Source organism: Neofelis nebulosa, chromosome 11 (genome assembly GCF_028018385.1).
Source record: "Neofelis nebulosa isolate mNeoNeb1 chromosome 11, mNeoNeb1.pri, whole genome shotgun sequence".
Lineage (NCBI taxonomy): Eukaryota > Metazoa > Chordata > Mammalia > Carnivora > Felidae > Neofelis > Neofelis nebulosa.
The window spans coordinates 58,270,982-58,298,790 of NC_080792.1; the positions used below are offsets into that span (position 1 = coordinate 58,270,982).

The 27,809-nt window shown below is 41.2% G+C and overlaps 1 protein-coding gene across 5 annotated transcripts in view; it reads left to right on the plus strand.

The window, feature by feature from the left end:
* PTPRM (protein tyrosine phosphatase receptor type M) overlaps window positions 1-27,809 on the plus strand; it is a 795,639-nt gene that overhangs the window by 282,499 nt on the left and 485,331 nt on the right. For all 5 annotated transcript variants that reach the window (XM_058692682.1, XM_058692677.1, XM_058692679.1 and 2 more), the window contains exon 3: window positions 18,075-18,346. In XM_058692682.1, the coding sequence (XP_058548665.1) occupies window positions 18,075-18,346 (272 nt within the window). The remainder of the gene's footprint in view (window positions 1-18,074; window positions 18,347-27,809) is intronic.

Genomic DNA, 27,809 nt, shown 5'->3' on the forward strand with positions numbered 1-27,809 from the left:
TTCTGTTTTGGTATCCTCACTCTCTAGGACTTAATTTTTCGCGTTGCTGATAAATAACTTGGTGCTTTTCATTTCACTGCCTGTGAATGACTATAAAGTCAGATAGGTCATTTTAAATATAAAACCAACATAGTGATTTTTATTTGAATGTATTATAAAACCATTTAAGTTGGTTTTTTTTTTTTTTTTTTTTTCTGAAGCATTTTTAAGTATTCTTTCCTTTAGTTCAGTTTTCTCCTCTGGGTGTAGGAAGTCATTCTGCCTAATGACAAGGTTTAAAGATGCTCTCAAAAATGCTCTCCGAAAGAACTGCTTCTCTGGCAGTTAACTCTCACGGGGGTAAAGTACCTTTCAAACCCCTCACAGTGATGTTTAGTTTGAAAGTATCTGACCTGTTTGTGTGCCAGGTGGGAGTTCAACTCCCTGGAAGACCACTTAAGGCAGCAATGCAGCTCTTGAAAGAAGTTTTATAAAAGCAAAGCACCAAGGTGTAAAGAACAAAGCGTTTAATGTGAGCCACTATTACTTCTGGAAGGGCTCAGTTGCTGTCCTGGAAAGACACACTGTGATTTCTAAAACCACTGCAGAAATGCTGCTCCTCATGGGGTCAAAAATCGCATCTCGATTTCAGTTGTTGAATGCTGGTTAATCCTTGCACAGTTGGCACAGCCAAGAAAGTGAATTGCAAGGATCCTTCCATCTTTCAAGATAAGGAAGACTGTTATTTCTGTTTTTGTGGTGCTTTAAAATTTCCCGGTGATGGTCCAGTTTAGTTCTTAAACGACCCTGACAGTAATGCTCAGGTTACATTAGCCATTCTTTTCTGTAGTGGCTTCTCTACTGCTTAGTGTTTGGAGTGTATCTCTGACATACACTTGTGACTTTGCATTCGGATTATTTGCTTCTGTGGCTGCCTACTCTTTTAGACTTGACGCTTCCAAAGGGCCATGGACATGTCTTCCTCATACTCAGTATCAGTGCCAGTTATCTGTAGGGGCCTCACAAATGTTTGTGGAATGAACTAACGCAGAGCCCCTGTACCATTTTCTTTCCTCCAGTGTTCTGGCTAACTGTACATCCAGGGAGACTCAGCTCGCTCGTGAGAGCCATCAATAACACCTACCTCTCTGAGTTCACTTTACACCCCTTTTCTCTGTGCCCCAAATGATTGTTGGAATGGCTCCATCACTGCTGACACCATTGCAAGATCTAATTCTTGGCCCACCCTGCTGGACTTAAGAATGGGGCTTGAGTCATTACTCAACTTTGAATTCCATGATGCCTACTACAGTGCCTCGCACGTAGTAGTTACTCCGGACACGTTTATAGATTTCAGAAGTGAAAGAAGAGAAGCTTGTAATTACAGACTGGTAAGACCTTGAACGCCTTCCTCAGAAATTCAGAAGAGAATTGAGGTACTTGCAAAATGCTGAAAGTGTGGTGTTTCTTCCTAGCATGTTAATTATATACATGATAAACAGGAAAAATTAAAGGAAAAAATATTCCTACTGGTAAGATACAGGGATTGATTTTAAAATACATCCATTTCAGGGCGCCTGGGTGGCTCAGTTGGTTAAGCGTCTGACTTCAGCTCAGGTCATGATTTCACGGTTCGTGGGTTCAAGGCCCGCTGTGCTGACCGCTGAGAGCCCGGATCCTGCTTCGGATTCTGTGTCTCCCTCTTTCTCTGCCCCTCCCCCACTCACACTCTGTCTCTTTCTCAATAATAAATTAATTAATTAAAAAAGAAATTAAAGGGGCGCCTGGGTGGCGCAGTCGGTTAAGCGTCCGACTTCAGCCAGGTCACGATCTCGCGGTCCATGAGTTCGAGCCCCGCGTCAGGCTCTGGCCTGATGGCTCGGAGCCTGGAGCCTGTTTCCGATTCTGTGTCTCCCTCTCTCTCTGCCCCTCCCCCATTCATGCTCTGTCTCTCTCTGTCCCAAAAATAAATAAAAAACGTTGAAAAAAAAAAATTAAAAAAAATAAAAATAAAAAAAAAAATAAAAAAGAAATTAAATCCATTGAATTTTTGTTTCTAATGTATTCCAGAAGTTAATTCAGCAGCTAACAGAGTGTGTTCCTTATACCAGGTAATATGCAAGGTTGGGGATATAGAAGTATAAAATGTGCTATTTTACTTTTTGTCAGGTAGAATTCAGTTGTCAGCATAATATGGAATCTGTTCATCTACCTCATTTGGGCTGAGAATCATACTGGAAACCCTCAGCTTCTTAGCCTCTCGGCATCCACTCACACATAAAAAATCTTTGGTTGTAACTTGAAATTTCCTTTTATCCTTCCCCTTCTCCAGTATCATTGGTCTACTACTCCTAATATTTCACCTATATGTTAACATAAAAAAGTTATAGTATTGTGCACTTACATTCATTTCACTTTGTAATTCTATTCAGTGTGTTTATGTCTGTGTGGTCTGTTTCTTCATCTGGATTAAGAGCAATGCCTGTGTGAGTTATTCACAAAAATATTGGTTAAATGAAAGAGACCTTGGTCTTGAATACAAATACCTAAGATAATCAACATTTCTTTCCATGTCATTAGCAGCACCCCATGAATGTATGACTTGTACAGTGATAAATGCTGGGAATGATTCTCGTGGTGACTTTTGACATAACATGTGAATGGGGGACTCTTTGTTGAGGAAGACGATGGAGTGTACTTAGGACCATCAAGTACCTTTGGGATTCTGACCCCCAGACTCTTTCCGCAGTTAGCAGATGATGTTTGCCTTCTCTAGGGTTGTGTCAAAGAAGGAAAGTGGACATCTGTTTCGAATGATTTGACCTTAAATCACACTTTTAAGTAAAGCCACATGAGTGTTATTGTATCCTTTTATTGCATTAGGAAGCAACAAGAGTAAACAGTATTCTCTGGGTTTCTGAAGAGCTCCAGGGGTTGATCTAATTGTTTATACTATATTAAATGTCTTATTTAAAATTCATATTTTCCAGTAAACCTTGGTAGTTTTCAAAGAAATAGATTTTATTCTTATCTCCTTATTTTGCATTTGGTGCTTACCTCTTTGGCTACTTGAGAAAAAAATAACAGAACTAGTTTTGGCTCCAAACTGTCATCTTAAGCATGGTGGGTTTTAATTCTGTTCTTAAGTAAGAGAATAGCTCCTGTGGTTTGAGAGTCAACTCATTTTGTGTTTTAAAAGTTACAATTCGAAGCTGAAGCTAACCCTAGTAGCTTCTAGTGTATTTTGAAGTTGTTGTTCCTCTATTTGTAATTTTCTCCAGAGAGCAGGCACCACAGATATGTGGTTACCTGACTTTGCAACGTGCTATGAAATCTTGATTACATGTTGGGTTAAAAACATCAGCCCTAGAATCAGACTGATTGGATTAAAATCCTGATTTTTCTGTGCGGCCTGGGGAAGATTTTAGCCCTTCTGAATGTAAAATAATGATAATACTCTCCTCAATGCGTTGTTGAGGGAATCAAAAGAACAGGTATGGAGAACTTAGTGAGTGACATATAGCACGCGTGTGGTAGAGATTCAGAGACAACAACGGTTCTAATGGGAAGAGGAAGTCAGGATCGCTGTCTCACTTAGAACAGAGAAGGCCAGGAGACCGCTTCCTCTGGGCTCAAACCCTCTGTGCCATTAGCCAGTCTACTGTTAGTCTGAAGTAACAGGGCCACTTTATGTAAACCACTGACCATTATTATTAATAAATAAAACATTCCTATTGTCACGTCTGGAACAATTGTTTAGTATTTATATCCAGTAAATCAAAACATTGGAAAATTAGGGGTGCCTGGGTGGCCTAGTCGGTTAAGTGTCCAATTTTGGCTCAGGTCATGATCTCGTGGTTCGTGGGTTCGAGTCCCGCATTGGGCTCCACGCTGACAGCTCAGAGCCTGGAGACTGCTCAGGATTCTGTGTCTCTGTCTCTTTCTGCCCCTTCCCCACACACGCTCTTTCTCTCTCAAAAATAAATAAACATTTAAAAATTTTTTTAAAAATTTTAAGAAGTATAATTCCATTTGGCCAGCAACTTGGGCCAGCAGGATCCTATTCTACAGAAATTAATTCATATGGATTCATATGGACGGCTATTGGAGTATACTTTGTAGCACTGGGTACTAAAAACATGGAGCAGGGTCCATATGTCCATATTGGCCTAAAGAGCGGCCCGTCTTATGTTATTGACTAAAGGACAAAGCCAACTGCAGGGGAACATGTCAGGTTACTATCTTTGAAAAACATAGGAAAAGGCTAAAGAAAATACTCGCCTCCGGTATGTAAATATACGTTTATATGTATAAAATAGAGTTTTGAAGGAAACACACCATTACCTTAGTGGGATAAGTGTGTGGCCATTTAAGATATTGTGAGCTTTTTCTTTTAAACTTTTTTTTATCGTTTAAAACTTTAAAGGTGAAAATGTTCATAACACACAGGGCAGAAATCATATTTCTGTGTAGTCCTCACTTAGATTCAACCAGCTTTGTTAGCTTTTGCTGCATAATACACTGTCACCAAACTTGGTATCTTAAAATAATACCCGTAGCTGACGATTCTGTGGGTCAACAATTTGGGCTCGGCGCGGCTGAGTGGTTCTGCTGATCTGGGGGCTGTGCGTGGCTATTCTTGGCTGGGCTCCTTTACGCATCAGCAGTAAGTTGTAAGGTTAACTGGGACCTGGGTGGGAAAACGTATGTCTGCTTCCAGGGTCCCTCTCCTCCAGCAGGCTTGCCGGGACTTGTTCACCTGGTAGTGAGCAAGTTTTCCTTTTCCCTTAGATCCTTAAGTTTCTCAGAATTGGGCTTTACTTCTTTACACACACACACACACACACACACACACACACACATACACACGTATATACACATACAATGTATATGCACATACTATATATATACTACATATGATATAGATGCATTGACTCAAGGGGATATAATGTTCTTCCTAAAATTATCTAACTTAAAAAAGATAAAATAAATAAAAAAAATAACTAAGGTACTGATTCATAAACTGAGAGGCAACATGGTACCATGCTCAAGAGCACAGAGTTTGAGTCACTTTGCTTTGGGTCACATCTCACATCTACCATTTAACTAGCTGCATGACCTTGAACAAGTTACTTAACCTCTGTACATCTCAGCTATCTTATCTTCAGAGTTAATATATGTACAGCACTTAGAAGAATGCCTGGTACATAGTAAATAGTATATGTGTGTTAGGTCTTATTACTCCTATTAATAGCCAATATATATACCCACGTAACTATTTGAAAGTGTTTAATAATTAATTTCGTAAATGCGATCGACCGCTTCTGCAATCACCGTTAATTATTGTAGGTAGCAGTTTACTCTTGTAATAAAAAAACGTACACTTGTAACTCAGTGGACTTGGTAAAACGTTAACATTTAATCACATTAGATTTTTCACCTTGAGTTAAATCTGGAATGACTATGTATATTTGAAAATTAATGTTTAGATATTGAAAATAAATCCGAATGCCATAGCGGGTTTGTATTGCTGACCTTGGTATGTTGAACAGATATGGATGGTGGCGGACTGTGCAATCACGCGGTTGTTGAGACGTGTAACTACAGGGGTGCCAGCAATTACCTTGAAGTAGGCCTTCAGCTGTCTCATCTTCCTAAGCTAGGGCCAGATACATTGGGATGAAAACTGGAGGCAAGGCCAGATTTTGGCACATGCCTGCTATGTGCCAGGCGCTCTGCTCAGAAGGATTCTATGTGAATTATCTCGTTGAATCACTGAACAGCTTCTTTGAAATGGGCACAGTTTTATTCTTACTTCCTAGACTACGAAACTGAGGCATAGTGGAGTTAGCTAACTTGCTCAGTGGCATCCAGGACATGGCTGAGTCAAGATCCAAGTTTAGGCTCTGTGGCTGCAGAGCTCAGTTCTTCCCACCGAGCTCAGGGAGCCCCTGTGTGCTGTCCTGCACGATATGAGCACTTCACCCACACTGGCCCACCTGGCCCTCAGAACGTCTTCCTTTTTTACATTATGCACGAGTCATCTCAGGTTTAGAGTACTTTCCATAAGGTCACGTAAGGCTAAGTAAGATTGTAGGTGAGATTTCTCTTCTAGCCTGATCTTAGAGGGGCAAAGAGCACGACTCTCTTTGCGGTCTTTCCTGTTGGAATTTTATAATAAATGACAGTGTTTCCTTTCTGAACACCTGCTGGGGCTTCACCCGAACCTTACAAACGTTTGGTTTTGAAAGTTTTATATGTCCAAGACGCCTACGTTTAAAATTATGTCTGACATTTGCTTTAATTTAAATTTTTCGATTTAATCGTGAGGATGACTGTTTTCCCAAGATATCTCTTCACTAATTATATTTTTGCCAATGCAGATGCCTTTTCATATCGTTTGCTATTTATTTATTGGTATCTTGATGTTGTGTCTGATTAATTGATCCCACAGATTCCTTAAATTCCAGGCTTCTATTTAGATCATTTATAAATTCGATATTCTATCAGCCGTTTAATGTGGAGGTCAATTTCATTTCCTCTACGGACTAACCTTGTCCAGTTTTGATAACTCCTTCTCTCTGCCCTCTGATCAGGCAGTGCGTGTCACTGCTTGGCTCTGGCTTCTGACCAGAAACATCTTGAGCAAAATCTTTGATTTCTTCTTCCGGATTATGGGGAATTCTCAATCATCAATGCTAGCAGAACCCTTGGAGTGTTTTGCAGAAATATTTTCTACGGCAAACGATGGTTTAGCTAACTTCTTCTGAGCGCCCCTAGCAGGTTTCTGTTAAATCAAAAATGTCAAAGGTGATGAATTTTTAAAACAGTTAAGTTTGGTTCATATTTAATAGAGAAGCTAACTGTAGCATTTCTTCTTAAAGCAAGACAGTTTAGCTGCTGGCCTGTCACCAGATACACATGTGAAGAAAAAGTTGTCTCAAAATCAACAGTAATTTAGGGGCAAAAAACAAGCAGAAGCTTACATTGTGATGATTTGTGTCATTCTGAGATTTAGAACAAAAATGAACTGGTTTCTAAAGATGTCAATCAATTAAAAACGTGACGAATGGGGAATTAAGCAGTCTCTTAAGAAAGTTCTCAACGGTAAGTATCCCTGTCACTTCTCCATTGTACCTGTGGCTCATTTTCTAAGATACAGCCATTAGCGTCGGCAGCTAGTAAAAAGGTTGTGTTTGCTTTACTCTGTGTTTGTTTTTTACTTACAAATTATAAAGCACTCACATAGTATTTTCCAGCTAAGTCGCTGAAGCCGTTTGGATGACATACTGTAACAGGAGTTAGTTCTCAATAAAAATTCACTCTTCTTACGAAAAGAGACCACATTACTCCTCTGGATGGAACCCCCAGGGTTTCTTCCATTTCCCATGAGCCTCTTCCTCCCTGCTTTGCCTCGTATGGTAACTGTGTCTCAAAACTCTTGTTTGACAGTTCTAAGTCCACAAATCTTACAGACCCTTGGGGTTACGGTTATGTAGATATTGGTAAGTTTAGTGGATCAGATTTGTTAATTCTGTGGGATTTTTGTCTGTCTGTGCTAACTACAGAATATCTACGTTTTTTTTTTTTTTTTTTTTTTTTTTTTTTTTTTATTTTTTTTATTTTTTTTTATTTTTGGGACAGAGAGAGACGTAGCATGAACGGGGGAGGGGCAGAGAGAGAGGGAGACACAGAATCGGAAACAGGCTCCAGGCTCCGAGCCATCAGCCAGAGCCTGACGCGGGGCTCGAACTCACGGGCCGCGAGATCGTGACCTGGCTGAAGTCGGACGCTTAACCGACTGCGCCACCCAGGCGCCCCAACTACAGAATATCTAAAATATTTTAGATTACAGCTAAGCTGTGAGGTTCTTGCTGGAGGAATTGTTATTGTTATTGTTCGTAGTCCTCAAAATGCCCAGTCTATAGTGGGCGCTCATGTGTATCCCACTATGGCTGAAAGTGACCAGGTAAGGCAAATGAATTTATTTTGGTCAGATCAGTATTTTTATGAATAATCAATCATAATAATACCCATTCATTGTGCTGTGAATCGCTTAACTGACAATTGTATATCTTTTGGGTATTTAAAATAAATATCTTGAAGGGGGGGCCTGGGTGGCTCAGTCGGTTAAGCGTCCGACTTCAGCTCAGGTCATGGTCTTGTGGTTCGTGAGTTCGAGCCCGTGTTGGGCTCTGTGCTGACAGCTGGGAGCCTGCAGCGCACTTCAGGTTTTGCGTCTCCCTCCCACTCTGCCCCTCCCCCACTCACACTCTATCTCTCTCAAAACTAAAATAAAACATTAAAAAGAATAATTAAAAAATTTAAAATAAATGTGTTCTATGCGCATTTTCACTATATGCTATGCTTGTAATTCTGCTTATTACGCAAGAGCATGCTATACTTTAGCTGTGCTTATTGTTAACTTTATAGCACCTGGATTGATGTGGGATTCCCTTGCGGGGGACAGAGAGGGCCGTGTGCTAGCCGGTCTGACTCGTGAGAAGGCCCCTGCCACACGAGCCTGTCACCTCCTCGCCCAGCGAGAGCACCGCTGGACTCCAGGGAGGTGAAGAAGTAGGGCAGTCGGTCGGCAGGTTTGCTGGGACTTCCCTGTCGTCGGATATTACTTCCTTGCCATCTTTCCGTATTTTCACCAGCCCATGTGGTCCGTGGCAAAAATTCGTGCGGCTAACAAATGGTTTGCCATTTGTAATACTTGAGAATCCAAGAGAACGGCAAGGCTAGAGAGGGCAAAATAGAAAGGCGGCTATGACATTTGGTGAAAAGACAATTATTTTTCAATTAAAAGCTTATTCTCCAGTAGTTGCGAGATAAGTATTTCACGTTTGTACCAGGATGGAGTCTTTGAAAGGGACACAGAAGAGGCAGGAGCTGAAGAACGCTGCTTGGCATCCGGTCCATAGACTATGGATGTGGCTGCGGCTGTGGTTTGTTCAGGCCGAAATGGGTGCTAATAAGTATTTTTCAAGTGACGGTGGCACCTCCCCACCGAGGCTTTGTTCCCTTTGAGCTTTGCTCCCTGAGTTCATTTACTTCTCCACAGGCTTTCAACTGCCTTATTTCACGAGGTTTCTCACCGGAAAAGATATATTCTTTACGACCGTTGTTGGTACTGGCTGAGGGAGCAGGAGGGGGATGTCAGCTGGTATTTTGATATTTGAAGGACGAGGTCAAATTTAAAATCGCAAATGAAAACTGAAAAGCTGCCTTACGAAGGAGGCGGAGCACAGTCGAGATCTTGTTGGTTTTGGTTATTGGGAGAAGAGTTGTGTGCGGTGTGACCTTGAAGCGTCCGCACGCCGTGAAGTCAGCTGTGGGCTGCACCCAGCATTCATTTACTCATGTACATTGCAGAATGGAGCAGAGGAGGACAGGAAAGATGAGTATAATACACACACACGATAAGAAAGACAGCGACATACATTTCTTCGTGGAAGTTGTGTGTGTGTGTGTGTGTGTGTGTAGGTAAATGTATGCAGGCACACGCAGCATCATATGCAGTGTATTTGGTACTATGATGAGTCAATATGCTTGAAGAATATTGGCTTTAGAGCATTGCATTTAGCGCTTGAATGTAAAAAATTCAGATGCCCTTTAGCTCAATCAGATGCTGTTGGCGGACCCTTTGGCAAGTTCACTGTTCTCTGTGTTGCTGCGGGTGTTTACTGTTGTGAGGATTTAATGCGGTGGAATAGACGTAGCACCTGGCCTAGGCCCTGGGTGGCACATTTTATGTCCCTGCATTCTCCCGTTCTCCTTAAGAACCGCCAAAATATGTTCTTGGAGGCGTTCTCTTCCTCTCCTCCTTGCCTCAAAGCTGGCTCTTTTCTCAATTCAGCCTTAGGGTGTCTTTCCATTTCCCATGGTCCTGTTTGTCTGTTCGCTTCTCCACTTGCTTCTCCTTCTCCCTTTGTGTTTTCTTCTACCAATGTCTTTCATAGCCAAAGGGCTGGGCTTGATCGCCTTTATCTTTGAGTTAAGAGACCAGAAAATTTTCTTTTTCTTCCTTTCTCTCAGGTTGTCTGTTCTCAGTCTTTTTCTTCCCTATTGAGAATAAAATGTACACTTTGGTACTTGGGTACCCAGAATGTTATACCGTTCAAACTTTAAGCCTATGCCACTTGGTGGGTCTACACATCAGAGCTAGGCCATGTAGTGTTCCTGCCCATGACCAATATGGAAATTGAGAGTAAGTCTTTAGAAAATTTTATAGGAATTTGACAGAGTGATTTCACATTTATTTAACCCAGCAACAAATTTGGGTTTGCATTTTGCATGTTTTTTATTTCTTCTTTTTTAGAAAACCATATTTATTGCATTTTAGATAAATTTGATCTGAGGTGCATCAGGTATTTAAAAAAAAATGACGCTTCGTCATGGGTTATTTGAGAAGCACTGCTCTAGATAACTGAATTGTTACAACTGGTATGTATAATAGGTCGGAAGAAGATAATGAGATAATGGCCTTGTAAACTAGAGTCAGTATGTGTACTAGCAAAGGTGGAACTTGTAAACTTTCTATTTAGCTTTTGGATTTTAAGCCTATAAATTTGAAGATGTCATAGAGGAAAAAAAAAATGAAGACAAAACAGCCAGAGGAAGAGAGAGGCCAATGGTCTGTGTCCTTTTACTAAAATTAAGAGGTTTAAGAAGTGAATCTTATAATGGCTTTTAAGTTTGCAAGAGCGGGCAGTTTTTCTTTCTTGCCTTCATTGGGGGAAGAAAGATTTTTCTCCTGCCCTTCAAGTGTTTTTTTGGCTGGCCTAAGAACTAAATTGGCATGAGACAGATTAGCAGGAGAAAATAAAACTTAATTGCATGTGCACGGGGGGTTCCATATGAATATGAGGGTCACAGGCAGTCAGGAAACTGAGGCTTATATGCTCTCCAGAGCTGAGGAGAAAGGGGTCAAAGGGAAGAAAGACAATTCACAGGAAGATGAGTGTTTGCGGGGTCATGCAGAAACAATGAGACATAGCGAGGAATTTTAAGAAATGGACTTTTCTGAGGGCTTCCCTTTCTACCACACCTACTTCATATTATAGTATAGCTATCTGTGGTGATGGCTCCCTTACTGGAGAAGCTCATCTATCTAAATTCGTTTAGGCAATTAGAGGGAAGGTCAGAGTCTCTTCCTGAGCCTTCCATTTCTTAAAAATAATCAGCCAAAAATAATCCATATGTCATAGGGACACACTTTGTGGTGGCAAGTTTTGCTCCTCCACAGAACCTTCTAGTTTCTTTGGCTGGTCTTATAATTAGATTAATATAAGACAGATTAACAGGAGAAAACCAACAGAACTTTAATGTCGTGTATACTTACTTCCTTTGTACATGGGAGAGACCCTGGAAAGGAAATGGCTGAAGCCATCGTCTTAAATACTATCTTCAGCTAAAGTCCGAGGATGTTGGAGGTGGCAAGTTTGGGAAGGAAAAGCATAGTCAACAAGGGTAAGGTTGTTACGTAAAATGTTAAGTCTTTGCCTTCTTCATTGACAAGAGTTTCTAGAAATTTTGTCATCCCCCTCTTCTTGATACAGAAAGGGACACACTGTTACAAATGGACCTTCCCCTTGTAAGTGTCTTTTGCACCAGGGTAACTCCTACTCAGTTTTGAGAGCTTCCCCCGTGTGTGCTGTTTCTTAAGAAGAACCAGCTCAAAATAATCCCCATGCCAAAGAGACACATTTTAAGGGGGAAAATCTGCTCCCGATCAGGTTCATAAAACACTGCTTCTCTGCCAGCCAAAGTATTTAATAACACACGTAATTCTCTTCCTGCTGGACGGCGGAAACCGCTCCCTTTTTTGTTGACGCACAAAGTGTCTGAAACGTAAGAGAATTCACGCGGCTTCCTCAGCCTTTAAAACTCTAGAGCCTCTACCACACCAATGCAAATTTTAATGATGGGGTAGAAAGGAATAACTAATTATATGTAGCTTTTGCTGCTGTCACAAACAATGATGGAAGATAGTCCAATCAAAAGCATTTGCCGGTGGTTGTGATTAAGCTAAATTTAATTCACCCAAGGATTCAAGAATATTGTATGTTCTCATAACAAAGTTTTCCTTTTCAGAGAAACCAAAATCCTTACTCTTAAAGACTTTCAAAGCGTGCTTTAAAAACTGCCCCTTTTGAAGCTGGCTCCCTTATGTGGAACTCTTTCCATTTGCAGGCGATGTTATATTCTCTGCTTCCACACTTGTGACTTAAGGGTGTTTTGTTATTCGAACACAAACAGAACTCCTATGCTAATTTGAATTCTGATTTCTTTTATTTATTTGCCCAGTTGGAGTGTTTTTTGTAGGGGAAAAAATGAGGTAAGAAAGTACCTACAGAGGGAGACCCAATTAGTCTTTGAAAATGCATTTCCTCACAGTCAAAACATTGAAGCAGGAGGTGAAAATTAAACATTCAGCCATAGAGGGATATTTTTCGAAACAGGCTTAATAGCCTAAAATTGAGTATAAATGCTTTGGATCCTTTAAACATGGGCGAGTTGACTTGACTTTCATATATGATAGGTGATAAATTCCAACACTTAAAAGGCATCTCATCCCTTGGGGCGCCTGGGTGGCGCAGTCGGTTAAGCGTCCGACTTCAGCCAGGTCACGATCTCGTGGTCTGTGAGTTCGAGCCCCGCGTCAGGCTCTAGGCTGATGGCTCAGAGCCTGGAGCCTGTTTCCGATTCTGTGTCTCCCTCTCTCTCTGCCCCTCCCCCGTTCATGCTCTGTCTCTCTCTGTCCCAAAAATAAAAAAAAAAAAAAAAAAAAAAAAAAAACGTTGAAAAAGGCATCTCATCCCTCCCGCCTGCCATTTTCTGTATGTACAAGTGTGAATTTACCCCTAGGATTCTGGGTTTTCCAGATTGTGCTAAACCTGAGTGTTGGTACTTTCTTCAGTAAACTCAGAAGACAATAGGGCAGCACTGTCAGGAAATGCTTGTGTTGCTAAAATGTTATCTTCTCTACTTCATTCTTTTTGATCACCGAGTAATATTCTATTGTACAGTTATACCACATCTTTTTCATCTACTCATCAGTCTGTGGACATTTGGGCTCTTTCCATAATTGAGCTATTGTTGATAACGCTGCTATAAACATCGGGGTACATGTGTCCCTTTGCATCAGCAATTTTGTGTTCTTTGGATAGATACCTAGTAGTGCATTTGCTGGGTCTTAGGGTAGCTCTATTTTTAATTTTTTGAGAAACTTCCATACTGTTTTCCAGAGTGGCTGCACCAGTTTGCATTCCCACCAACAGTGCAAAAGTGTTCCCCTTTCTCTGCATCCTCGCCGGCATCTGTTGTTTCCTGAGTTGTTGATTTTAGCCATTCTGACAGGTATGAGATAGTATCTTACTGTGGTTTTGATTTGTATTTCCCTGATGATGAGTGATGTTGAGCATCCTTTCATGTGTCTGTTAGCCATCCGTATGTCTTCTTTGGAAAAGTATCTATTCATGTCTTTTACCCATTTCTTCAGTGGATTATGTTTTATGGGTATTGAGTTTGATAAGTTCTTTATAGATTTTGGATGCTAACCCTTTATCTGATACATCATTTGCAAATATCTTCTCCCATTCCGTTGGTTGCCTTTTAGTTTTGCTGATTGTTTCCTTTCCTGTGCAGAAGAAGCTTTTTATCTTGATGAGGTCTCATTAGTTCATTTTTGCTTTTGTTTCCCTTGCCTCTGGAGACCTGTCTAGTAAGAAGTTGCTGTGGCCAAGGTCAGAGAGGTGGCTGCCTGTGTTCTCCTCTGGGATTTTGATGGTTTTGGGTCTCATATTTAGGTGTTTCATCCATTTTTTTTTTTTATTTTTTTTATTTTTGGGACAGAGAGAGACATAGCATGAACGGGGGAGGGGCAGAGAGAGAGGGAGACACAGAATCGGAAACAGGCTCCAGGCTCTGAGCCATCAGCCCAGAGCCCGACGCGGGGCTCGAACTCACGGACCGCGAGATCGTGACCTGGCTGAAGTCGGACGCCTAACCGACTGTGCCACCCAGGCGCCCCTGTTTCATCCATTTTGAGTTTATTTTTGTATATGGTGTAAGAAAGTGGTCCAGTTTCACTCTTCTGCATGTCGCTGTCCAGTTTTCCCAGTGACATTTGCTGAAGAGACTTTTTTCCATTGGATACTCTTTCCTGCTTTGTCGAAGATTAGTTTGCCATACATTTGTGGGTCCATTTTGGGGTTCTGTATTCTGTTCCATTGGTCTGTGTGTCTGTTCTTGTGCCAGTACTATACTGCTTGATGATTACAGCTTTGTAATACAGCTTGAAGTCTGGAACTGTGGTGCCTCCAGCTTTGGTTTTCCTTTCCAACTTCACTTTGGCTATTTGGGGTCTTTTGTGGGTCCACACAAATTTCAGGATTGTTTGTTCTGGCTCTGTGAAGAATGCTGGTGTTATTTTGATAGGGATTGCCTAGAATGTGTAATTTGCTTTGGGTGGTATAGACATTTTAACAATATTTGTTCTTTCCATCTGTGAGCATGGAATGTTTTTCCATTTCTTTGTGTCTTCTTTAATTTCTTTCATAAGATTTCTAATCTTACCTCTTTGATTAGGTTTATTCCTAGGAATCTGATGGTTTTTGGTGCAGTCGTAAATGGGATTGATTTCGCTTTATGCTGCTTCATTATTGGTGTATAGAAATGCAACCGATTTCTGTACGTCGATTTTACGTCCTGCGATTTCGGTGTATTTATGTATCAGTTCTAGCAGTTTTTTTGGTGGAGTCTTCCGGGTTTCCCGCATAGAGTATCATGTCATCTGTGAAGAGTGAAAGTTGACTTCTTCTTTGCTGATTTGGATGCCTCTTATTTCTTTTTGTGGTCCGATTGTCTTCTTTATCAGTCAGTGTTATTTCCTTTTCAAACTCAAGATGGGAGCAGAAGCTTCACAGTTTCTTCTTTTGCTCTTTGCAGATTTATCAAAAGCTTCACAGAGTGGAGAATGGCTCTTGAAACCACTGAACTTCTTGCCATTTCTTCCCCACTTGTGTGGGGTTGTAGCTTTGTTTAAAGGTCATCATGGAGGCCTTTATTTAGATCCCTCTAAAACCTTAATATCCTGCAGAAAGTCACACAGGAATCCAAAGGACTTCTGTGTTGCATGGATGTCATTCCTCTATTTGCTAATCCTGTTTGAGCTCATCTGCACTACAGAAGCACACTGTGTAACAAAACACACTATTTTCTGGCTCAGAAAGATTAAAAAGAAGAAAGGGATAAAAAAGTTAGGATCATTCAAAGTATTTGTAACTTAAAACACCTGAATTTCACCTTGACCTCAAGTTAAAAAGTTCTATATACATTAGACAGCTCCAAAAGCTGACGGAACATTTTGTGCTGGAATGGAGTATGATGGGAGATGGGCTGCACAGCGAGGAAGATAGTATTTGGGGGATTCCAGGTGAGTCCCTGAACGCTAATGGTAGAAAATTATCCAGTTGATACCAACGTGTAAAAAAGAGACTTCTCTGTTTGAGCTTCATCCAGGCATACAAGCTAGATGTTGCAGGGTACGGAGGCACACACACTTTTGCCATTCTTTGCCTGTTGCCATGTTTACCACCCATGGCCACCCCAATTTCACTGATGGTAACTCTGCAAGCAACAGTTTTCTTGGCCGTGTGGCAGTGCTAAAGGTTTGAGTGATTCAGCATTGGCCTGAAGGCCAGGTCACAGTCAGCCCTGTCAGTAGAAATATACACAGCAACTGTGTTGCAGGCAACAGAGCCTGGCATGATAAAATATGGAATCAATCTGCTTCTATTTATTAGAGGAGAAAAGTACGATTTTTAACTTATGTTATAAACCCCAACAGCCAGCTTTAGATTTGTGATGGGGTTGGTCAGCCCTGTGTATTTTGAAGATTTTTTTTTTGTACATTTTGTAGAATATAGCTAACCCAGATCATTTCAATGATATTCTCTTGCTACTTGTTCCTTTTCTGCGCCCCCAACTCATTCTTAAATCACATTTGCAGCTCTTCCTTAATACTGGAATGTATGTTCCATAGATAACCCTTCCCTTGTGGCCTGGCTTTCATATTTCCAGGTGCGTAACATTCATCTCCTGAAAAATTGCTCTGTTTTCAAAGAGCGACTATAATTTTCCTTCACAGTTGTGAAGGGGTTTGTTTTCTTCATATATGCTCAAACGGCACATGAAGAAACATGGGCTTATTGGAGTGTAACAGGGTGAATAATGGGTTGGAAACTCAGAGGCTCAAAGTTTTGGTTTGGTCACTAACTCATCCTGAAACCTGGATGAAACTACTTCCTAATCTGTTACTCAGTTTCTGGTTATCATTAATACCATTAACCCTACCTAACTCCCTTTACGGGGTGGCGAGGTTAGGGTAACAGCCATCAGCAAACATTGTCCAATATTGATCTCTTAACTAGCCTAGTAATTTATAAAGGATATATCTACATGTATGTTTTTTATTCAGTCCTTAAAATAATTCTCTTGGAAAGGTGGTCTTCTCCATTTGCTGTTTAGGAAATCACAGCTTGTAGACAAGATAAACATTTCACACTTTCTCTAGTAGTGGATGTATGTTTATAGATATCTGCTGGGTATATACGAAAGTAAACCCACACAAACATACAAACACACATCTTCTTGAAAATTATGATTCACAGTGAGGGAAGTTTTTAAAAGGTAGACTCAACGGGGGGGTGGGGGTGGGGAGGGAGGGTGGGAATAGTCTCCTTACTCAGTAGAAATCATGAGTCCAGTCACATGTGACTAGTATTTCTTTTTTCATCCTTATGCTCCAGATTTAGGTGTTCTTTCCCCTTAGAGTTTCAATACAGTTTTCCTCTCTGCCTAAAAGGCTTTATGATGCCCTGTTTTCCCTTTTATCCTAGAACATTTTGCTTTTATTTTTCTTTATGTACAATACAATATTCATATAATTATTTTAATTGCCATTTCTGTTGACCTTAGACATGGGGCGGGCCAAGTGACACAGTTGATGCCAGGGTATCTGAATAGCTTGAATCCATGCGGAAACTCCTCAGCAGTCATGGGCAGGCTAGTGCTGTATATATAAAGGTACAAATTGCTCATGGAGATGTCTGAGAATGACCATCTTCCGATTGCAGTGATGATTACATCCGTATGCTCCGTCATACCAGTCATGAAAACACCGCCCCCATCAAGGAGTCAGCTGTTACAGCAACGGGGCAGGGGTGGTGGTGCTGAACTGGAAGAGAGTTACATTGATGGCAAGGAGAGTGTCACAGGGCCGGTAAAGTTTTCTAAGATTCCGCAAATCAGACCAATCTGCTTCTGTAGGTTGCACGAGAATATTAAAGTGGCTGCAATCACCAAATGGTGGCACCATTCTAGAATAGCGTTGTCCCGTAGCACCTTCTGAGATGGTGGAAAAGCTCAGTATCTATGCTTCCCAGTGTGGTAGCAACCAGCCAGATGTGCCTATTCAGCACTTGAAATGTGGCTAGTGTGGCCAAGGATCTAAGCTTTTAATATTATGGAATTTAAGTTAATTTTAATGTAAAGAGCCATCTGTGGCTAGTGACTAGATGATCAGTGCAGGTCAGCGAATTAATGCCTAGCTTTGTTACTTAGAAGGCTAACTGCAGTAACTTCAAGGAAACTTCCCATTCACTCATCTGTTTTTTGTTGTTTGTTTTAAATGTTTATTTATTTTTGAGAGGGAGAGACAGGGAGAGACAGAGTGCGAGCAGGGGAGGGGCTGAGAGGGAGGGAGACACAGAATCTGAAGCAGGCTCCAGGCTCGGAGCTATTAGCATGAAGCCTGATGTGGGGCTTGAACTCACAAATTATGTGATCATGACCTGAGCTGAAGTCTGCTGCTTAACCTACTGAGCCACCCAGGTGCCCCACCCACCGCCATTCACGGATCTTGAGAATGCTTTAGGGTGAAAAGATATGAAAGGGATGGGACTCTCAAAGCTTAAGTAAGACACATGGCATCGCAGTGTCAACCCATGTAAATGACAGTGGCTTGGAGAAATGGCCAGAAAGTAGTATTTCAGGTTGTAACTCTCCTTTGATTTTCTTTTTTGCAGGTTCTTTCATGTTGGTGAACACATCTGGGAGACCTGAGGGGCAGAGGGCCCACCTTCTCTTACCTCAGCTCAAAGAAAATGACACCCACTGTATTGATTTTCACTATTTTGTATCCAGCAAGAGTAATGCTGCTCCTGGGTTACTCAATGTCTACGTGAAGGTCAACAACGGAGCTTTGGGGAATCCTATCTGGAATATATCTGGAGACCCTACCCGCACATGGAACAGGGCAGAACTGGCCATTAGTACTTTCTGGCCGAATTTTTATCAGGTATGCTCTTTGTTTGCATTTCCTGTTTTGATGCATCTTCTGAAATAGTTTTTTTTTTTTTATTCGTATAAACAAAGAATGTATAAGAAGTGTAGGTATTTTTTATACCAATGTTAGGAAAGCTTGTGCTATTTGATAAGGGAGTGTATTCAGTCTTTGTACATTACCTTGAGAAATGAGTAAAAAAACACCTTTCAACTTTGTTTATGCAGATATTTAAAGAAATTAAAAGCAAAATCAAGGCAAAAAAGTTGTTTTTAGTAGCCTGCAGCAGGGCAGGAAGCACTGTCTGCAAGCACTATATTAAGTTAGCCATATCTGATCCATGGAGACGTAGCACTTGATTCTAGAAGAGGAAGCCCTATTGCTCATGAGTTACTGGCAGGAGCAAATGAGTCATTGAGAAGTGAGACTCATGGGCCAGCTAGCAAGGGGCAGCTTCCTGTTCCCATCCCTGTAAGCAACGGGAAGAAGATAACTTGTGTAGGCTCAGTCCTGTCATGGAGCAGCTGCTGTCCTGTTATTTGGGATGTTCTGTTAAGACCCACATTGCCCACTTGGAATTCTCAGTTAAAGTAAGTACGTGGTGGAGGCAGAGACAGTTAAAAAGTGGTACCAAAGTGGACCTGATGTCATGTCCCTGCTGTCAGAGAGTGACTTGTGTCACAAGAGCATCCTGACTCAGGATTAAAGGTGGGAAATTAGTGACAAGGACACTGGTGCTCCTTTTTTTCCCCCCCTTTTGTCCATAGCACCTTCAAAAAATAACTTGGGGTGCCTGGGCAGCTCAATCAGTTGAGCATCCGAATTGGGCTCAGGTCATGATCTTGCAGTTCGTGGGTTTGAGCTCCGCAAGCCTAGAGCCTGCTTCAGATTCTGTGTCTCCCTCTCTCTCTGCCCCTCCCCTGCTTGCACTCTGTCTCTCAAAAGTGAATAAACATTAAAAAATTTTTTAAAAATAACTTGATATTGAGAACACTCAATTAATTTCACGCTAAGAAGATTCATTAAGAGGATTGAGATATTTTGCTTTTCTCTTTCTTAATTCCTTTGGCTTGTTCAAGAGCCAGCTGGAACATGTATCCAAGGTCCTCTCTCATATTTAATTGAGGTGCTTGGCTAGACTCAGGGAAGGGAAAACTGAGTCCTCTCCAGGTCTGCTTGTCTTACGAATGGCTTTCAATGTTGTGCCTAATGTGTCTCTGTACCCTTTACCTACAATAATTTCTAGAATTTAATGAATGATAAATAAATGTGTTTTGAGTAGTATGCATGTAAATTGTTAAATAGTACACAGGTAAATTGTTAAAAATCCTTTAAAAGGACACTTAAGCAATACATTATAAAAGTTAAAAATTTAGATAGATCTGGGGCACCTGGGTAGCTCAATCAGTTAAGCATCTGACTTTGGCTCAGGTCATGATCTCATGGTTTGTGAGTTCGAGCCCCGTGTCGGGCTCTGTGCTGACAGTTGAGAGCCTGGAATCTGCTTCAGATTCTGTGTCTCCCTCTCTCTTCCCCTCCCCCACTCGCACTCTGTCTCTCTCTCTTTCTTGCTCTCAAAAATAAACATTAAAAAAAATTAAAACAAAATTTAGAAAGATCTAAATTTGGCAATCTACTGTTAGGAATTCATCCGAAGGAAATAACAGAGAATGGTTGCAAATTATTAATTACAAGAATACTCATGGCTGTTTTATTTATAATAATGAAAAATCAGAAACAGTATTATTTCCAACATTAGATGGTTAGTTAACTTATGTTGGCTCAATACTAAAATGCATTTTGCAACAATTAAGAATAATGTTATGGAAAACCATATAGTCACCTATTTAAGTCTATGTTGTTAAGTGGAAAAAGTGGTATAAAACAGTAAATTTCACAGTTTAAATTTTATATATTATATATTTTTTAATTTTAAAAATATATAATAAAATATATATATAAGTATGTTTATATGTTATATACTTATTTATATATTCTATATAATACTTATATATATGTTTATATAAATACATATATATAATTATATGTATATAAAATAAAGACTAAAGCATATGCTGAAATAAATATATTAAAAAGTGGTATCTCCTTAGCTAGTAGGGTAACAGGTGATTTGTACTTTTTTTCTTTCTACCATCTGTCATATTCTAAATTTTCTTCAATGTATATTTTACTGCTTTTATTTATAAAACCCCAAAGAATAAAACATAGTTTTTCTTCCATAGGGAAAATATCCTATTTAACAAATAAAATTTTGTTTATAAATATATTAGCAGTCAGTCATATAATTAACAAATTATGGCCTCTGGGACAAAGTTTCTTCTTGCATAGTATTAAAATCAAAACAGAGTGGGGGGCTCAGTCCGTTAAGCATCCAAGTTTGGCTCAGGTCATAATCTCATAGTTCATGAGTTCAAGCCCCATGTCGGGCTCTGCACTGACCGCTTAGGGTCTAGAGCTTGCTTCAGATTCTGTCTCCCTCTTTCTCTGCCCCTCCCCTACTTGTGCTCTCTCTTTCTCTCTCAAAGATGAATACATAAACATTTAAAAAATTATTAAAAAATAAATACATAAAATGGAAGCAGGGGAAGTGGGTTTGGCTAAGCTAGGCTTCAAAAGACTTTTTATATAATGGACTAGGCTAAGAGGCTACATGTTGTTAGAAATTTCTTTTGTAGGAGACCTTCCCAAAGTAGAGAAGGTATAGGTCTGTGATGTTCCCACTGCCTCCCTGGAACCTACACTAGTTTCTGACTTAGTCTCCAGGCATCTGCTGGACTGGGGCCAGGGGACAATCTTCCAGGCAAGACCAGAAGGTATTCTGCTCATCTGTGGTCTGGTCTTCTTCTCTTTCATGTCAGCACTGCCACCCAGAATCTCTAGGAGTGAACTCTCTTGGGCCCCTGACAGCCTCCAGAATCCAGTGCATTGCTATAGTTTTGACATGGGCTGCAATGCATATATTAAAGTTTTATTTTGTCTTTATCTAAGCTTGGGCAGCTATGACAAATATAGACTGGGTGCCACCAATGATAGACATTCTTTTCTCAGAGTTGCGGGGCCTGGAAGTCCTGTAGGATTCTCATGGATTCATTTCCTGGTGAGGGCCCTTTTTCTGCCTTATAGATGGTGCCTTCTTGTCTTCTCATGGTGTGCTCAGTGGCCTTTCCTCTGTGTGTGCATCTGGAGAGAAAGAACTCTTGTCTCCCTTATTCTTATTAGGACACTAATTATTGGGGCTCCACCTTCATGACCTCATCTAAACCTAATTACCTCTCTGAAGCTCCATGTCCAAATGCCATCATGTTGGGATCAGGGCTTCAACATATGAAATGGTGGGGCAGGGGGTAGACACAACATTCAGTCCATAACAGCCTTGGTGCACCTAGCTCAGACAGTTGGAATTAAAGGAATTGTTGAGTTTAATGGTCTTAGAAGATCAGCCTTTAAAAAAGGATTATGGAACTATAGCGAAAGTGAGGTGGTCCTGTATATCAGGCCATTGTGATTTTCAATGGATTCTTCCTTTCTTGAGTTCTTTTAAGTAAAATACGTCATCTCCCCAATTGTGAACCTCTGACCCCACCCCCCAAGTCTATCTACTTTCCACTGTCACCTCTCTTACATTACTGAGCAGTATCTAACATACCAAATCCAATCAGAACCTAATTCTCACTCTAGCTCTTTGGTTCACTGGTTGATTCATCAGGAATAGCTTTCTGCTTTGGATTTAAAAGTGGACTGGTAGTGGCGCCCAGGTGGCTCCATCAGTTGAGCGTCTGACTCTCGATTTTGACTTAGGTCATGATCCCAGAGCCATGGGATCAAACCCTGCATCAGGCTCTGCACTGAGCATGGAGCCTGCTTAAGATTTTCTCTTCCTCTCCATCTGCCCCTCTCCCCTGCTTGCTCTCTAAAATTAAAAAAAATAAAATACATTTAAAAGTGGATTTGTAAAGATTTTTTTTTAATGTTTATTTTTGAGAGACAGAGACAGAGAGAGAGAGAGAGAGAGAGCACTAGTGGGGGAGGGGCAGAGAGAGAGGGAGACACAGAATCCAAAGCAGGCTCCAGTCTCTGAGCTGTCAACACAGAGCCTGATGCGGGGCTCTAACTCATGAACCAGGAGATCATGACCTGAGCTGAAGTCAGATGCTCAACCGACTGAGCCACCCAGGTGCCCCTGTAAAGGTTCTTTAATACGGCATTGCTAACTTTTTAAGAATCAGGTAATCAACATCTGTAAAGGGTTTAGAGCCACTGAAAGTACACTTGTTGATTTAATTTCTAAGCACTCCAACCAAGGATTAGTTTTTAAAGTTTTAAAGGCATAGTGAAAGTAGTACTTCCTTCATATTTCTCCTTTATCTGCTGGGCAGTAAACACACTGGGATCATTACTCTGATAGCAACACAAGCTATCAGGTAAGTGGTACTCTGTAGGTGATCCAAGAGAGATATCAGCAGGAAACTTCCCAAACATAGAGCATTAGGCCTTACAATCACCCTGTGAGACCTGAATGATGTTTCCCAGTTGAGATGAGAAAGACAAACTGTATAACAAAGGTGAATAAGAAGGAAAACACCTACCAAATCCTTTTTCCACCCCTGGTGGCCCAAGGTGTCAGCTTAACTGGAGACGATCAGAAAAAAACCAAAGAAGCTGTCCGTGCTGGCAGCATTGCCCAGAGGAGGAGCTTCCTGGCACATTATGGCCCCCAGTCCACTGGACAGCACACATTCATTGAGGGGATGGCTGTCATACCCTGTTGCTCTTAAAAATGGGAATCATGCATCAGCCCATCTGCTTTTGGACTAATTTCCCAGATATATTTATCTATAAGAAGTTCTGTGCTGGTCTGAGGATGTGAGTATGCTCTGTGGGACTATAGTTGACCCTTGAATGACATGGAGGTTAGGGACGCCAACCTCCCATGCACTGGAAAATTCATGTATAACTTTTGAGTCCTTCAAAACTTCTCTAATAACCAATTCTTGATCAGAAGCCTTACCAATAATGTAAACAGTTGATTGGCACGTATTTTGCATGTTATATGTATTATAAGCTCTATTCTTACAATACAATAAGCTAGAGAAAATGTTATTAAGAAAATAATAAAGATTTCAGGTCTCACATTTAGGTCTTTAATCCATTTTGAGGGGATTTTTGGTATATGGTATTAGAAAGTGGACCAGTTTTACTTATTTATTTTTGCATGTAGCTTTCCAGCTTTCCTGGCACCATTCGTTAAAAAGACTTTCACCATTATATATTCTTCCCTACTTTGTTGTAGATTAATTGACCATATAGGCATGGTTTATTTCTGGACTTTCTATCCCATTCCATTGATCTCTGTCTCTGTTTTTGTGCCAGTACCATACTGTTTTCGTTACTATAGCTTTGTAATACAGCTTGAAATCTGGGATTGTGGTACCTCCAGCTTTGATCTTTCTCAAGATTGCTTTGTGGGGTCTTTTGTGGTCCCATACGAATTTTAGTATTATTTGTATTAGTTTTGTGAAAAATGCTGCTGGTACTTTGATAAGGACTGCATTGATCTGTAGACTGCTTTGGGTAATAAGGACATTTTAACAATATTAATTCCAACAATCCATGAGCATGGGATATCTTTCCATTTGTTTGGGGCATCTTCAATTTTTTCATCAGTGTCTTATAGTTTTCAGAGTGCAGGATTTCACTTTAGAAAGGAAGTATGTTTGTAGTGCTGTTTCATAGTTCTTGAAAAAAATGCAGGTGTAAGCAGACTCACACGGGTCATACCTGTGTTGTTCAGGGGTCAACTGTATTACGTTTTTAATCGCAAAATATGAGAAATATTTTTCTGATGTCATGTACATGCATGTGTCTGACAGTTTGCTTATGTACATGGTTTGTAAGAGTCAGTATCCAAATGATTCATTCTTAGGGTACAGATAGGCCATTTCTGGGCCCAAAAGCTGAGGACAAGATAGTACCCTATCTTTTCTGAAGAAAGGGGTACCCCTGAGAGACCCTCTCTCAGTGCACAGGGACTCAGCTTTCCCCAGACATCACTTCTATGTTAGAGAATTTAGGCTGCAGGAATACGTTACAGAGATCTAAAACGTTAGTATAAAGTGAACATATACTTGAATTGTTAGCATATTAAAATATTTTATATTCCTACAGCACTTTATTTCTAAAAGTTGCTTTTTTCCCACTGTATTAAGTAGTTTTGATATAATGAGTTAAGATCGATGAATTAACTTTTAAAGGAATTTCATAGTGCTTAGGAATGGGCAGCATCATAGAGTGTAGTAAAAGAACATATGCTTTGGGTCAAACAGAACTCCATTTGAATATCAACCCTGTTTACTTGTAAGTTTGGGCAAGTGACTTAAACTTTTAGAACCTCACTAATGATGAGACTCAATATAAAGACTGTGCAGGGAGTGAAGATGAATGGAAGAGCACATTGAGGATGTGCTGGCCTTTCCATAAATGGTGGTAGTTTGTTGAGATTAAGAATTGTGGTAGACAGAAAAACGGAAACAGCTAATATTTGAGTGCTTTCTCCCTGCTAAGTCACTCCTTACATGTGTTAGGTGGAATGGCAGAAGGCACTCAAAGAAGAAGTGGTACAGGAACAAATCCTTCCATGAAACTAGGTGAAATAAAATAAACCAGGTTTCCTTCCCCCAGAACATTCCAGAACTTGCTGTCATACAAAAATGCAAAGGTAAGGCTTCCTGAGTGTTCCTGGTATCAGCCTGCTCTGGAATCTGTCCCATGCTCCAGATGACCATCTTGGGGACTGCTCCACTGGGCTCCTTCCCTCTGTCCTGTCCTTTACTCTCCTTGTTGTCAAGAATGCCCATTTCTCACTGGGCTTTGGCCATTCCATACTAGTCATTTCTCAACTTGGTCAGAGTCTGAGTTTTGGGGAGGTTTTCGCTAAAACTAGACACAGCTGCCCTTTTTCCTTTTGCTAAACAGTAAATTTCCGTGGGCATCCCTTGCTTTCCTAGTCTTTCCCCTAACATTATCTTTACTAGGTGTTTATAGAGTTTCAAAATGTTTCCTAGCAAAGTATTCTCACCATAGCGCTCATTCCATGGGCCTTTTCCTATTTATAGGAGAGTAGTATTCTACAGGTACAGATCACAATGGTAAGCTGCATGGAATGCAGCTAATTGTAGGTTAATTGCTGTTCATGAAAACATGAATTGTCAAGTATTTGGTGATTAACACATATTTAATTTCTTAATTACTGTTTGTCCTCATTGCTGCTACTTGCAACGTGCTCCTGTGTTGGGTGGCAGCAGGTAAGGACTGCCGGCTACCTGCTTTCATGAGGGCACCTGGGCTGGAGGACCACTTCCTTTGATTTAGACATTGACTTCCTGCCATGTTAAGAATAGTATTTTCCTCTCACAAGCATCCTCTTGCTTTATTGTGCTAATGAAAAAAACAGAGAGAGAGAGAGAGAGAGAGAGAGAGAGAGAGAGAAGGGGGTGGGGAAGGATTTCCCTTTGATTCTGTATCTTTCTCTTCTGTCTTCTCTTTCCCACCCTTCAAATTTCTGGAGGCTATGTATTGATTTCTCAGGGTTCCTAACCCCTGCCTGCACCCAGAGATGCCTGGGGAATCACCTACTCACCACCTTCTCCCTACTTTTAGAATACAGTGATAATGAATCCAGTCAGAGGCAACGAAAGCAGTGATCTTTAAGACAAATGGTTGCTTTGAAGAGGAAAAAAAAAAAAGCATAGATGGCTTTGAAGTCCCCTTCCCCATGCCTCTCAATAAAGGGGTTGGGTTGGGGGCAGGTGGGTGGTGACAAGAGGTAATGTGGGGACCAAGTCAGAATGATGACAGTCCTACTATTTGTCTAGAGCCTCCCAGTTAAAACAAATTCTGAGATATACTGAAGGGTCCTGGGAGAAGATGATCCATGGATTCCATCTAAGACCAGCTCTAAATTCTCTGTGCAGTGAGGACACAAAGTATCTTGCACTTTGGGAGAGGCTAATCCAAGATTGGCCCTTTACCAGTCAGACATCTTTCCTGGTAAATGAGAAGCTGAGGGAGTAGGAGTGACTGGATCATTTCATCTTTTTCACACTGAACTCCAACCTCTGTTTCCTACCCAGCTGCCTTGGATTATTTGCTGTGTTTGCCTTCAGCCCACGTATTTTGCTAGAAAGTCGCAGAAAGCGACTCTGAGTAGCATCAGCTCTGTCTCCGTTTATTGCACATGTTACTCATCGATCTGTCACAGACACTAACTCAGGAAATGAATGGGTGAGCGCTGGAGCACTGCTGTGGCCAGCTGCTCTATCCCAGGAAACCCCGAAGGGGCTGGACAAATTGAGAGCATAGTCCCTGGCTGGGTTTGCCAGCGCTGTTGCCCGACATACTTGGATAAACTCTTTACGAGAGAAGCCAGTAACTCAAGAGACAAAGACTTGGAAAAGAGAAAGGGAGAAATTTAGTGCAGGGGCTGGCGTCCTGGGGAAGTGGCAGGCTCAAACCTTAACAACGCACCTATCTGCTCACAAGACGGACACCTAGAGTTTTACAGGGAGGAAATCTGGAGCTACATGCAAGAGAGCAGGGAAAGAGCATGTGATCACGGGTGGGGGTCGGTATGTGTTCAGTGTGTGATCGTGGCCAAGGAAGGGGACAGGTGGGATGTGGTTTTCTAGCATTCTGCTACTATCAAGGTTTTTCTGGTCTGGCAGTTGGAATATTCCAGTCATTGCAAAATGTTTTCATCAGTGCCTCAAAAAAGTTTGATAAGAAATAAGAAGAGTAGGGTAGACCAAAAGAAGTCGATTCTGGGGAAGATGGTGTAGTAGGAGGAGTCTAAGCTCACCGTGTCGTATGGGTACAGCTAAATAAAACCTAAATTAGTGTAAATAACCCAGAAAATGACTTGACAACTGGCAGAACAGGCTCTCCATAGCAAACTGTGGAGAACACATCCAAAACAGAGTTTTCCAAATTGGCTCCGGTCTCCCATAAGCACCTTGCACAAACCTTGCTAGCACCATGTGTCCCACCCTTGCATTCTCCTGTGGACTCTTGCATTTTCCCTCTAACCTGCCCTTGGCAGGAGTGCATCCTAAGCAATGCCATAATCATGGCATTGTGCAAGTAGCCCTGGCAGGGGCTCATGCCACTCCAAAGTGATTCCTGACCCGGGGAGAGGGGAAGATAACCAGACACACACCAATTCAACCGTGGCCCCAGCAGTGGGCCAAGGGCAGACGTGGTTTGACTGCAGGTCCTGCCCACCAATGAAATCCTTTCAGGGGACAGTGCAGAGGAGAACACCTTGGCATTTGGTACAACTGTAGCTCTGGCAAACGTCTGGTCTGACCCGACTCAAGTCCGAGGAGGCCCCAGACTGGCCCCTTAATAAAGCACACACCAAACCCTGCCCACAGCAGGCAAAGAAAGGCATTGCAGATGACTG